This window comes from Petaurus breviceps, unplaced genomic scaffold, assembly GCF_028583685.1.
Source record: "Petaurus breviceps papuanus isolate PSGF00001 unplaced genomic scaffold, PetGlider_PUasm1.0 90681, whole genome shotgun sequence".
Classification (NCBI taxonomy): domain Eukaryota; kingdom Metazoa; phylum Chordata; class Mammalia; order Diprotodontia; family Petauridae; genus Petaurus; species Petaurus breviceps.
The window spans coordinates 4,883,581-4,897,865 of NW_027187307.1; the positions used below are offsets into that span (position 1 = coordinate 4,883,581).

A 14,285-nucleotide genomic window follows, 5' to 3' on the forward strand; every position below is an offset into this window, starting at 1 on the left:
CCTTTGGTCTCTATTGGAGGGAATGGCTCTTGGTTAATTCCATATATAAGTTGGATACCAGATTTTTATCAATGATATTTGATTCAGTTAATTTTCCTTAATTGACAGTTTCTCCTCTTATGCTAGTTGTATTGATTTTGTTCATGAAAAAACTTTCAAAATTTTATATAATGGAAATCTTCTATTTCATCTTTTATGATCACCTCTACCTTGCTTGTTTAAGAATTCTTCCCTGTAAAAGGTACCTCTTTTTCATTTTCCTCTACTTTTTTTTAATGTAACATTTTACATTTAGGTGCCTTTTTGGTGTTAAGGGTGGCTGTCCATTGTTAAAATCAGCACCTAACATCTGAGTCATAGAGCCCCAAAACAGCTTTTCTGATTTTTTTTTTGGGGGGGGGTACTGTTTATAGATGCTTGTAAGTACTGTGGATGGTGATCTTTATCCACCTCTGGAAGAACCAGCTGCCACTAATGATCCACAATTAAATAAAAAAAAAGATAAGGACAGAGAGAAGAAATTCATCTGGAACCATGGCAGTAAGTGAGAAACCTTTTTCTTGCCCTGGCCTCCTTGTTACATCTACTGAATCCTACTTAGTGGTGACTCAGACATGTGCCCTAAGCTTAAGCCCATTTAGCTTCCTAGCCAGAGTTTAAAAAGGGCCTGAGCTTGGACCTGTGGCTTCCCATTGGCATCTTCTGCCAAGTGCTATGACTTCATAATCAGCCTGTGTCACTTCTCAGGTTCCATAGGATGAATTTTCTTTTTATCAAATCTGTTTAGACTCTTGTTTAACCAGCAATCAGGCTGATACATGTCACTTTGTTTTGTTTTAGTCACTCTGCCACTGAAGAATGTCAGAAAGAGAAGGTTCCGGAAAACAGCCAAGAAGAAGGTAAGTTCTCACTACATAGATATTCATTTCTCTGCCAAGTGGCCTTGGAGCATGAAGATGGGAAAAGGTGTCAAGAACTTATTTGTGAGGTAACACTTTGGACTGTGAGGTTTCTAAATGGGAGGCACCACAGCCTGGGCTCACAGTCCTGGACTGAGCATAGCATCAGTACACTGACTACACCCTATTGTCAACTGCCTCATCCTTGTAAATTCTTAAGGAGACCACTGATAACCTGCTAAAGAACAAAAGGATAATTCGTTAATCTTCCCCCCAAAAAAGTAATCGCACAGGCTTCAGAGTTGGAGCGAGATGCTGTATAATATTGTTTGTTCATTGTTTCGGCATGAGTTCATAGTTCATTTGAATTCAGTAAGCTGGGGACAGAATAATTGCTTCTATAAGTCTTCCACACAGTTTGTCTCACTGAAAAATGGCTTCACCATTTTAGGTCTTTCAAATAACTCCTAGGGAAAATGTTCCATTTGTCAGTGACCTTTGTAATCTGTTTCTTTCTGTCTCGTAGCTATTTATTGCAAAGGCAATTGTTACAAGTATGTAAAGGCAATATCAGGAAATCAGGTCTCTGTTTTCTAGACAGTTGTTTGCTATTACTGAGTCTTCCTTTGGAAGTCCTGATTTCAATTTGTGGCTTGACACCTTGGTTATTCTGGAGATAATTGCTTGAGATAAGATTCAAGGGGGAAAGTGCAAATAAGAATTGCTAATAACGAAGATGGGCAGCTGGATGGTGCAGTGGATAGAGTGCCAGGTCTGGAGGCAGGAAGACTTCTCTTCTTGAGTTCAGATCCAGCCTCAGACACTTCCTAGCTGTATGACCTGGGCAAATCACTTAACCCTGTTTGCCTCAGTTTCCTCATCTATAAAATGTGCTGGTGAAGGAAATGGCAAAGCACTCTGGCATCTTTGCCAAGAAAACCCCTGAAGGATTCACAGAGAGTTGGGCCCAACTGAAATGGCTGAATAACAAGCCAGTTCTTTTCTCAATAGCTAATAATGGATGCAGGCTATTACTGCAAAGTCAGTGAAAATATTTAATGACTAGAATTTAAAGGAAGAGTCCTTAGAGTAAACTCTGCCATAAAGTCTTAAAATGGTAAAAAAAAAAAAAAAAAACAAAGCCCCCTAAGTCATTTGTTCTATGGAGGAAAGTTCCCATATCCTGTACAAGCCCAGGTGCCGGCAAAAAGGCTTCTTTTCTTGCAGCTGAAGAATGCTGCTCGTTCTGATGACTTTGCCCGCAATAGCAGGCTCATCCCTGCCAGCCACAGGGCATTTAATGCTGTTACTGTTCTTTTGTCTCCTCTGGCTCAGTACATTGAATCTCCAGATGTGGAAAAGGAAGTGAAGAGACTGCTGAGTACAGATGCTGAAGCTGTCAGTACCCGTATCCTTTTCTGTCTAAAATCCTGAAGCCTGAGAGGCTCTGGGCCTTCAGACTTGTTTTCTTCAGTTAGCCTTTATTAAAGGCATTTACTAAGATGGTATGGCAAGACCAGTCGGTTCAAACCCAGGTATACCTCTCATAAAGACATACAGTGGCCATGTTTTCTTTTAGCTAGCTGAAACCCAGGTAATCAGATTTGTTTTTCTGTTAATACAGGGCCTCCATTAACCACTCTCAAGGCCCTTTGCTATACTAAGTATCTAGGCACAATTGGGCAGAGGTTAGACCTTAAGAGACTCTTCAGAGACCTTGTACTTCTCTTGTTTTTTCCTTAACTGAACCCGTTTTCAGGATGGGAGATCATTGTTGAAGATGAGACCAAGGACACAGATAACCATGGTTCCCTGACCAGCCTGGATGTCTCTCCAGGAATGAGTAGCCTTAAGCAGGGCCACAGCTCATCAGGTATTGCATGACCTTAGGCGGAGCTCCGACTTTGCTGGAGAGGGGCTTTGGACGATTTGGCGGCTAAGCAGCTTCCTTATACTTGCAGGCTCTCATTTGCAGAGTCCGAAGCCTCCCTTCACCCTTTGGTGCCTGGCTCTTTGCTTCAGGCTTAGGATTCTCATTTCTCTCCCACCCTTGATTACTTAATGTACAGAGGGGACTTTTCAGTGTTTCCTGGTCCCACCTCCTGTTTGGGAGTCTCTCACTCTCCCACTCGGCACTGCAGTTTACACACTAGTGGGAGGTACTTAAGTACTATATTATTTGTTGTTTCCTCGTGTTTCAAACTAACAGAACATGATGAGCTGCGAGAGATATTTAATGACATTAGCAGCAGCAGTGACGATGACGATGACCAAGATCACCATGACGATGAAGATATAAACATCATTGACACCGAGGAGGACCTGGAGAGACCATCACAAAGCGCCCTTGATGAATCTGGTGAGCAGCGCCAAGAAGATGGGAAAGCAAATCACCTTGGTGAGTCCCAGGACTCGGGCACCTTGGAACAGATGATGAGCAGGTTGTGGTCACAGGGTGTCACTGACAAAGGATAGACTGAGGAGAAACAACTTTCTCTTAGTTGCAGGACTCCGGAAGCAGATTGATGCGATGAAGGGAAAGCACCGAGAGACTCGGGAGAGAGCAAAGCGCCAGGAGGACCTCATCTTCAGAGTGGAAAACCTGGCCCTCAAGGTGAGCCATGTGACCATCTCCTCCCCCACAAGTTCAGCTCCTCGGGACGGCAGGAACTCCTCTGTTTTGCTTTTGTTTACCCAGCACCTTTTCAAAGAGTAGCTCTTGAAAATTGTTGAATTGAATTGAAGCCATGCTCTCTCCTTTAGAAAAATTGCACACGTCACAAGGCATTGCTGGAAATAAACCCCTTTTCCAGATTAATGATGCTTTCTCCTGTCCCTTCTCTCTCCTCTCTGCTCCGTGTTCCCTCGGATGTATATTTCAGGCCTGTTCTCCTTGGTCATTGCTGGTTTTTCATTTACTCAGCTTAGCTTCCTTTGTTGTCATGGTGTATGTTTTTGGGGTTCTGCGTTAGTTCACATGGATCTTCCCATATTTCTCTGAAGTCCTCAAATTCATAGTCACAGAAATTTGTCATTCTTTACTACACAGTAATATTCCTTTACATTTCCGAAACCACGATTTGTTCATTCATTCCGCAGCTTAGAACATTTGCTCTGTTTCTAGTTCTTTATTTTCCCCCACTTAGTAGCTGCTTCTCTTATTCTGCTTTCATTTATTCTGTGCAAAAGCTTTTTCATTTTACCTGGTCTAAAAGGTCTCTTTTGTCTTTAATAATCACTTCTATTCCTTGTCTCCCAGCTGTGGTTGTGAAAGGAATCTCCTAGTTTTGGGGACCAATTCTCTTCAAGTCATTGGCATCCTGTATATTGAATAGAGATTTCTTCCCCTAGTAATTTTGTTCTCCTCAGATTAGTTCCCATTCCTGACTCTGATCTCTGTGTTTCCTTCTATATCACTTCTAGGCAACATTAACTCCATTTCACTCTGAAATCTGCCCTTCAGGCTCCTATCCACCCTCCATCTTTTTCTTTATAATGGGAGCACACCTAAAATCTAGCAAATCATTTTGAACGTGTACAGTGACCACTTTGGGGGAAGGAGCCAACTGGCTTAAAGTGTATTTGTGTTAAACACCATATATGAATCTAAAAAGCAGGGGTTAGTCAGAAATGATTTAGCTTTAATTTAAGAATCCTGATTCTCAGTCAGTTTCCATTTATTTACCTTTTGAAAAGAAGATGACTGTTGTGTTTTTTTAAATGCCTGTATGTGCCATTTTCTTCTCTTGGCATCCATTGTATACATTAAGGGAACCAAGAATTGAGTTTATTTTTTTAACTGTCTTCTGTTGCATGCTTGAGCAAAGGTGAGCAATTTGCTTTCTGTTCTGACATGCTTAGCAAGTTTCTTGATGAACTCAATGACAGGAAAATTTGTTATTGAAATACATTATCTCTGAGTTAGAGGAGGCTTCCAGGCCATCTCCTACCTGAAATGGGGACAGATGGAAAAGTCCTTGCCAATTTCATCTTTGGTGAGGCTGTGTCCTTTGGTTGGTCAGAGGAGCAGCTGCTCATAGTGTGTGACAGATTTGGGCTGCTGCCCTTGTTTAGAGATCATGTATGTGAAAGGACAGAGATAGTGACAGAATGGATTTGTGATTTCATTGGTAGGGGAAGCTCCTGGGTGAGGGATCTCCCTCTACCAGGATTGAATCGAACCTTCTCTGCAGACCAGATTGCTGCCCAGAGCGCTGAGAGATTAAGTGACTCAACTGGGGCTATACATCTAGTATATACGTCAGAAGTAGGGCTTTCTATCCACTCTACTATGATGTGGGAAATATTATGCAGATTAAGGTAATTTTTGTTATTACTGTAGCTTTTTAAGTGTGGTTCTCAAACTTTTTGGTTTCATAACCCCTTTACACACATAAGAATCATTGAGGGCCCTCTCCCCAAAAGAGCTTTTGTTTTATGAGTTTATGTCTACTGATGACCCTATTAGAAATGAAAAATCTTAGTATTATTATGAAAATGGCTCTCAAGGTCCTGCAGGGCTTCCCAGACCACACTTTGAAATCCACTGCTTAATAATATTCCTTAAGAATGATAGTATTTGGCCATGATGAAGGGCCTGGATGAGACAGCATAGGAATTCCAGTTAAACTCTGTCCATTTTATTTCAAGGTTTGAGGTAGCCAAAGGATCACAGTGGCTCTGATGCCCCATTAGAAAAGGGTTAATAGTTTATCTGAAGGCATTCTGTAACCATTCATTTAGAGGAAAAAGGGATTGTTTTGTAGGGTGTTCAGAGGAAAGTGGTGCAGAGCTCCAGTGGGGAGTGTGGTTTAAAAACACGAACTTGATGGAAAGAGAGAGCTTTTGTTATACCCACTGCTTGAAGAGCCCTTTGTCTTACTTGGTTATTGTCTCTTCATCGATGAGGCCTGGCATTCATTGCTTCCATGACTTAATTTTCCAGAACCGTCTTCAGGCTGTGCTGGATGAACTCAAACAGCAGGAAGAACAAGAGCAGCAGCAGGTAAGGAGATGCTCTGCAGACCAAGAAGGGAACCTCCACCAGAGCCGCCATTGCTCTCCATCTCGTTTTGACTGTCTGTCCCCATTGGAATGGGCACGAACAGCAGTGGCCAGATCCTCCCTGAGTAAGATGGCAGAAAGGGAAGGAGTGTCAGTGGTGGCCAGTGTGGAACAAGTCACCATGTGGAAAAGGCCTACTGCCTATTTTCCCATGAAGCTGTGTCCTTGCACTGCTGTGGCAGTTTGAAAAAGTGCTGTGTAGACCTGGCAAGGATGAATTCTTGGGTGTAGACTGGCTTTTGCTACCCAGTGGGGGGTTTGTACCCATGTCCTATGGATCTTAAAGAATTCATCAAGTCACACAGCTCTCTCTCCCCAGGTTTAAGTACCCCTAGTCAGGTGCAAAGTCTTGTCATTTCTATCTCCACAATACCTTTCATCTCTCTCCTTTCCTCTCACAAGACCACTGGCCTAATTTAGGTCCTTATCACAGTTTTCCTAGACTGTTTCAATGACCTCTTAATTTGTCTCCCTGCTGCACTCATCTCTTGAAGCTGCCCTCCACACAGCTGCCAAAATAATTCTCCTCAAGGACGGGTCTGACCATGTGACTCCCCTACTCAAGAGTTTGCTTGTCTCACTGTTGCCTCTTGAATAAAATACAGACTCCTCCCTTTGGCAGTTAAAGCCTTTCAGAGTTTGCCTCCAAAATACTTTTCCAGATTGATTTCATAATGCTCTCCTTCACACATTCCTTGGTTCAGCCAAACTGGCCAAACTGAGCATTTTCTTTCCCACCTCTTTCCCTCTGCAGAGTCTGTGTCCCATGCTTGGGGTGCTTTGCCCCTCCTCTCTGCCTCTTAGCATCTTGAGTTTCATTCCACATTCAACTCAAGTGCCATGACCTAGAGCAGGGGGTCTTCCCCTTTTTGTGTCATGGGCCCCTTTGGTGATCCGTGGAAGCCTGTGGGTCCCGTCTCACAATCATGGTTTTAAATGAATCATAAAATACTTCAGATTGTAAAAGAAACCAGTTATATTGAAGTAAAGATGTAACTTTTTTCCCATCCAAGTTCACAGACCCCTGGACATCTATCCCAGGTGAAGAACCCCTGACCTATAGGAAGCCTTTCTTGAGCCCTTTAGTTGTTAGTATTCTCTCCCTCATAGATCTGTTTAAATATATTCCTCCCCCCCCCCCCATGTAAACTCCTCAAGGGCAGGGTCTGTTGTGTTTCCATCCATATCCACAGCACTTCGAAGTGTCTTGTAGGTAGTAAATACTTAATAAATGTTTGTTGGATTGGATTAAAGAAGTCAAGTGCAACAAGGTCTCCAGAGAAGGAAAGAGATTAAGCTCCCTGGAGTGCTAGGGCTGCTTGGGAGAGCTTCTTAGTGGCCTTGAAGGAGTCAGCCTTTTCTGGTAGTACTTTCACTCAAGGGAAATTGTTTACAACCAAAAAAGCAAGTAAGGAGACACACTAGCTTCTTGAAGGGAATGGCATTTGAACTTGGCCTAGAAGGCCAGTGGATTACGGTTACATTGACGGAGAAAGGAGGAGGAGGAGGGGGGTGGGGGTAGTGGTAGCAGTAGTAGTCGCGTTTGGACACACAGCGATGGAGGGAAAGTCACTCCGGGGTCAGGCCTGTGTCTGGTGTGTGTGTTGGGGAGTAGTGGGAGACAAGGCTGCAGGGATATATCGGTCAGAGTCACAATATGCCTGACTGGAGTTTGGACTGAATTCTCTAGGCACTTGGGAGGCTTTGGAAGCTTCAGAGCAGGGAGGGCACTGGCATGTTGAAATAAGCTTTAGGATACCCAGTTTAGCCAAAGTGTTCCTATCAGATTAGAAGGGAAGGATCTGAAGGAGGAGAGACTAGTTAAGAGGCAGACCTGAACTAGTAGGGAATGGGAAGAAGGAAATGTACAGAAGAGTTCTCCCAAAGCTTGAGGTCATGGTGCTGGGCAGGTGGTTGTGCAGAAGTAAAGCACAGGGGGTTAGTCCTGGAGGTAGACACCCAAGCCTCAAGCCTGTGTGCCTAGGAGGGGCTGGCCCCATTGGCAGAAAGAAGAAGGGGGCCTAGCTGCTTTGGGGAGGGGAGAAAGCAATTGTTTTGGATGTGTTGAGAGGGAGATTCTGTCATGCCAGGTTGAGCTGGTTAGCCAGCTTTGTAATTAGGAGCTGGAGTTCAGGAGAAGGGAAGAGCCTGAAGATCCAGGTTTTGGAGTTGTCTGCGTAGAAGTGATGAAGGGTGAGTACATGGGGATGTGAAAGAGATCAAGGACGGAACCGTGGAGGAACTCCCCATCTGGGGACCCGGAGTGGAGGAAAGCCGCAGCTCAGTGTTATGGCCACTGCGTGGCATTGAGATATGGGTCTGTGCTCCCCCCAGTGGGTACCTCCCCGGTAGTGGGCATGTATGTCACCCCACTTGAATGTCGTAGGGTCAGAGTCGCCAGTAGGTCTAAGGATGTTAGAGAATATTTTCAGGGGCGGCTAGGTGGCACAGTGAGTAAAGCGCCGGCCCCAGAGTCAGGGGGACCTGAGTTCGGTTCCGGCCTCAGACACTTAACACCTACACAAAATACTAGCCGTGTAACCTTGGGCAGGTTACTTAACCCCAATTGCCCGCCAAAAGGCAAAAAAACAAAAGAAGAATATTTTCAGTAGTCCTCATCTCAAAGGCGGTGCTCTTGGTTCCTGGGTCAGCATGGCGTAGTAGCTAGAGTTGGTGACAGATTCAGGAGGAGCTGTCTTCGAGTGCCACCTCAGACGTGACTCTAGATGAGTCCCTTAGCCTCGCTTCATTTGTACATCGGGGATAATAGTGGCACCTACCTCACAGGGATGTTGTGAGGCTCAAACAAGCTTCTGTCACATAAAGCATTTTGCAAACCCTAAGTACCATATCATTGTGAGCTCTTACTAGCACTGCTGATACGTTTATGTAATAAAGTCAAAACCTAAAAAAATGTAAATACCAACACAGAAAAAGAAGGCCCTCCATTCTAAGCTAATGGCGAGTCAGATGTAGCAGGCAGGACCTTTCCCTGTTGTCCGTGCTCCCCCCAGTGTGAGCGGTGAGACACGGCATAGGCCCCTTGTTGACTGTCAGCCCCTGGTTTGGCGCCGTGGCTGCCACTGGCCCATCTCTTCTTTCCCTACACAGAGTATGGTCTTCCTGGGCATCCCTCCTAGCAGCTTCACTGCCGCCTTTGGAAACTTGCTTTTCCGTGCTTTCTGGAATCAAGGGCAATGTTCTCCCTGGGGTTATTGCAGCATTTTGGAGCTGCCCTGGTGAGGAATGAAAGACACCATATAAATGCCAAATGCTAATTGTTCTTTTTGTTTCCTGCAAGCCTGAGTTCTGCATCATGTAAGTGTGCCTAGATTTACAGATGAAATGTTTCTTCACCTCTCCCCTTGCAGCTCAGCTCCTTGCAGGAACAGCTGGATTCGCTCCTGGAGAAGTAAGGGCAGCTTGGCTTAGTTCCCTGTCATCTTCACTCTGGCAAGCATCTTGCATGCAGACTTTGGGTGCCTCCCCTGGGCTGGGGAGAACATGGAGGTGGAAATGTGACTGCATTCACATCTCACTGTGTTTCTGTTGCTTGTTGAATTCATCCTGTTTCTGTCTTTGCATCACCCTTTTGCTTTCCTGGAAACATCAGCACTGCTAAGTAGAAGATACTGGGTGCCAGGGCCCAGCTTGCAGTGAAGTCCTGGGATTAGTGGGCTAGGCACTATAGCCTGGTCACTCCAGCCCACTTCTGCTGCTGGCTTTGACCTGTTACTTTTAGAACTGCTCAGCTTTCTGTTCTGTGGGACCATCAGAGGACTCAGCCATATTATCCAAAGAGATTTGAGCCTGGAGACTCGGCAGATGTTTGGATCTGTTTTTATTCTCTCCCATGTGAAGGAGGGCAAGTCATATACAGTGTGCTGGGTGCCAGCTCAGGAAAGAGCGGTGATGAATTTGCAGCAATTCATGCCTGCTGATACCACTGCCCTGGCGGGTTTTAGAAAACCCTAGAACTTGGTGTCATTGAGGCACAGCACCTGAGAAGGCCAATAAGGAGCTGTTGTCCTTAGGTTGAACCTACAGAACAAAACCACTTCCATCAGAGGAGAATTGTGACTTCTGTCATTCCTCCCCATCCCCACCTGGGTTTGTCATATACTTTGATATGAAGGTCTGTCAGTATCTGTTGTGCTTTCTGGAAAATTTCTCAACTAGTGCTTTTTCAAATGGTTTTGGAAATCTTGTGGTGAAGAATGGGACCCCTTTCCTTTAGTGGGGGCTATCCCAGGAAGAGAGTACTTGAAGCATTTGAGGCACAAAAACAGCAAACCTTTGAGTTAGGTTGGAGCCGCAGTAGAAGAAGGAAAGTTCTTCTGATTACTTCCTAATGGACTAGGCAGTTCTCAAATTAATCAGACAAGATTGGGGAATGGGAGCAGATAGAAAAAGGATTTTAAAAGGGGGTTCCAGTTTTGCTACTGTCACAAATCATCTTGAGAGGAATTGGATCTGATTCTTAAGCATCAGAAAGAGGATTTCTCGGGCTTCCTATGTATAGAGCAGCATGGAACTTGGTCCTTGGATCCCAAACATGCAGACCAGAACCTGCCATTACCAGAAGCTTTTCCATCTTGGCATAGGACCTACCAACACAGCTGTCAGAACACCATGACGCGCCATTGGAGAGTGGCCCCCATGGACGTTCCTGGCTGAGTGAATGTGGAGGCTGTCCATCATCCTTGTTGAGCAGACTCACGTCATGGAGGACACTTCCTTATGTGCTCTGCTATCACACTGTCCAGCAGCCCTCCTTACTAGTATAGCTCTGTATTCTTCATAGTCTCTGTCTTGTCCTGTCTTGGCCAGAAGTGAAAACCTTGTAAAGTTTAAGAAGGGGAAGAATTCATTTGTACATAAGTGGTACGCGTGTTTCCTTTTTGTCTGTAACTTTAGGTTATGTATACACCTTGTAAGCTTTTAGCTTCTACCCAGTGCCCACTGTTACATAGCTGAGGTGCCAACAAGAGACAGCACCAGCAGACTCATGGGCTGCCTTTGTTTTTCAAAGGTTCTGGAGAGCCCCCTGTGAAGAATATTCTCCCGTTTTCTGGAACGGAGGAATTTATGTGCAATACAAGAATAAAGCTGGAATACTTTTGGACCTATTTCAAATATAAGACCTGACCAATATCTTATTTTGGTTATTGAGAATTGCTCTCTCTTCAAAGCAAGGAAAAATCAGGAAGTCCTGACTAGATCCCATAATAACATTCTTCTTCCTCATGTACTTTTGGGGTATGGGAACTGTGGGAATCCTTTCTAGAGAGCTAAAAGTGTCCCTGTGCTGATGGGAGAGCAGAAGTTCCCGGGGCCCTCAGCACATCTGTTTTGATCTATAGGCCTTCACGGCAGGTTTGGAGTAGCTGGTGACTGCTGCCAATCAAAAGACTAGTGTCCCCATGGATCCTGGGAAGCTCATTAAGGTCAAAGTGCCTTATCGTCTCAGTTCATACCACCCGCTTTCAGGGGTCAGCTAGGGACAGGTCCAGTCATCTTTAAGGGAAGAGAAAGTGTAATGCTGAAATCCCTGTGAGCAAGGCAAAGTCCTTTCTGCAAATGATGCACTTTCTGGCAGAACAGAACCCAAAGCCATTCCATTGAGAAGTGCTCAAAGGATATGTACAAATAGCTTTCAAAAGAAGGATGAGAAATTATCAATAACTATGTGAAAAAAAGTTCAGAATCACTAATGATTCTGAGGTTTCTCGTATCTAGTGAAGTAGCAAAGACGTTAAAGAGTGAAAAATAGTTAATATTGGAAGGGTTGCTAGAAGTCAGACGCGTATTACACCATTGGGTAAGGTGTAGATTGGTTCAGCGATCCTAGAAAACAATTTGGAATTATGTGTGAAAAATGCTGTCACTCAACAGTCCCACTGTTGCTTATATGCCCCAAGGAAGTCAATGACAAAGTCCCCATAGATACCAAAATATCAATAGCATTTATAGTAGCAAAAAAGCAAACCAGAAACAAAATGGGTGCCCAGAAATTAGGGAGTGACCAATCAAACTGGTATAGGAATGGAATGCTATTGCCTGAGAAATTCAAAGAACTTTGGAAGACTCCTGAACTGATACAGACCAGAACAGCAATAATAGAATTTTTTTAAAATGCTAAAAACCAACTGAACTCTGATGAATTGAAAAGACCAAGCATGTTCCCAAAGCCCACATGATGAAACATTCTTTTCCATAAAGAAGCTGAAGACTGCTGGTGTGGCATGCTGTGTACACTCTCAGATGTGGTTGTGCTGGAGTTGCATAATTGTTCTTTTGTGTCATTGTTAGGGTGGACGGTGGGGGGGTGGCATATTGTGAAATGACTGGTGTAAAAATAAAAGGCATCAATAAAACTTAAAAGAAAAAACTGAACTCAAAGCTTTGCTGTTTCCTCCTCCAGCATCCATCTTCCCGTTGCTCTAGGTCTCAATTCAGTTTTAGAAAAGAGATGTCAAGATCATTAGTATTGGCCTTGGAGTGACTCACCTTCATTCTGTAAAAACAAGTGCTACTTACCAATGTGGAAACCAGAAATGTGCTGGGGTTTTTTGAATCAAGACATGTACACATATAACAGAACAAAAGCTGTCTCCCTGCACTTCATTTTATGCTGGACTCTACAGGGTCAATGAAATAGGCTTCTTTGCCCACTCTTAGAGATTTGCCTGCCAACAGGGCAGCACAGTCACACTGTTAAGAATTGATGAAGAGTAGGTGGCCTTTGTCCATCAGCACTCACTGAGTTAAAATGTGCAGAGCCTTAGGGGGCTAGAAGCACTAGGGGGCCTACACTCATGGGGGATCTGGAATCTCTGGAAGATCCCAACTAGGTCCATTAGAAATTCTGATTAGTTAAAGTGCTCAAAGGCCTGTCCTGGAAAGGCCTATGAAACTGAGAGAAGGGCACTATTTTATGGAAATATCTCATTCCTTGGTGTCTGGGGATATGGCTGAAGACCCAGTTGCCATCTGCCATTGCTGCCACCAGAGTCTCAGAAATGGGTAAGCAGTCCAACTCAAGAGTCTGTCCTTGTCCTTAGAGACAACTTTTTGCCTCAGCTTCCTCATCTCTAAAATGGGGTGATAATAGCACCTACCTCACAGGGTTATTGTGAGGATCAAGGCACATAGCACTGTATAAATGTTAGCTGTTACTAGCATTATTAGCCAGGCAGTGCCTGGCACTCAGTAAACACTACATAAACATTTTTAAAATAACTGTTGGGCTAAGCTCCACCCTAACTGGTTCACCCCTGTTAACCTTCACTTCTGTAGAACTTGACTTCGAGATTGCATTCCTGATTATGACTGATCATTAGAAATGCACGCTAACTTTTTTTTTTTTGAAGAAAGTTGTTTCCTAGTGGCAACTTTTCTGTAACAACAAAGATGTAAAAGGTGACATACTTCTCTAGTCCATTATAGCCAGGATCTGCAATTCACAGGATTCTAGCAGTTTGATCTGGAGGGCCAAAAAGATCAATCATGGGGTGTGAAAGTGATCCAATAAGATATTGTATGTAAAGTACTTTGTATAACATAAGGCACTGTAGAAATTGAGAAGCAAGGTGGTACAGTGGACAAAGGGCCGTATTTGGAGTCACACGGAGCCGAATGGAGGCCCTGCTTTGCCACTTACTAGGTTGGACAAGTGACATAATCTCCTTGGGGCTCCAGAAAAAGGTTCCATATGTTAAATGAAGGATTGAATTGAATAATCTCTCAAGTTCCTTCCAATTCTAAATCTGTAATCCTGTGATCTTCAGGAAGCCCAAGGCAGTAAAATGCCTTTGAAGAAGGGGAGCAAAGGTCATTCCAAATCCCGTGGCTCGAGGGGCAAGAAGCGCTAGAGGCAAGTCTACTTCTTTTTAAATCCTGAGCCTCAAAGGCACTACTAGGGAATCTATGTTTGTAGGCACTTATGTTGGTACTAAGTTTTGGCTGGGATTTATCTTCCACCATTTTAGCATAATGAAACTGTGGGGCCAAGACCCACACTGGCTTAACTCTAGCCTGGGAGACCTGAATGGTATATGTTTCTTGACCTAGATGGCTAAGAACCTGAGGCCTACAGCCCTCCTTCCATAGCATTTGGTGTGACCAGCTGGGGAAGCTGCCATTCCTGACCCCAAACTGATCCCCTGGTCAGCCATTACAAGCCCTTGGAGTTTGGACCCTTTATTCAGTTGGTTCTGTGTCATACAAACTCCCAAGTCTTTTATTCCTGTGTTTCCAAGTTGCTGTCAACTGCCATGAAAGTCTCATCCCCTTGCTAGATCTCCCCATGCTCTCAGCCTT

General features: G+C 44.2%; 1 protein-coding gene across 9 annotated transcripts in view; it reads left to right on the forward strand.

The window, feature by feature from the left end:
• The window catches only part of TAF7L (TATA-box binding protein associated factor 7 like), a 30,239-nt gene that overhangs the window by 10,911 nt on the left and 5,043 nt on the right, over positions 1 to 14,285 (forward strand). For 4 of the 9 annotated variants that reach the window (XM_069065247.1, XM_069065240.1, XM_069065241.1 and 1 more), the window contains 8 exons: positions 414 to 540; positions 841 to 898; positions 2,228 to 2,307; positions 2,659 to 2,772; positions 3,109 to 3,297; positions 3,401 to 3,513; positions 5,845 to 5,904; positions 13,754 to 13,839. In XM_069065247.1, the coding sequence (XP_068921348.1) occupies positions 414 to 540; positions 841 to 898; positions 2,228 to 2,307; positions 2,659 to 2,772; positions 3,109 to 3,297; positions 3,401 to 3,513; positions 5,845 to 5,904; positions 13,754 to 13,837 (825 nt within the window). In that variant the 3' untranslated portion in view covers positions 13,838 to 13,839. Of the gene's footprint in view, positions 1 to 413; positions 541 to 840; positions 900 to 2,227; positions 2,308 to 2,658; positions 2,773 to 3,108; positions 3,298 to 3,400; positions 3,514 to 5,844; positions 5,905 to 9,334; positions 12,360 to 13,753; positions 13,840 to 14,285 lie in introns of those variants that run through there. The other 5 variants (XM_069065248.1, XM_069065246.1, XM_069065243.1 and 2 more) reach the window with 4 other exon arrangements.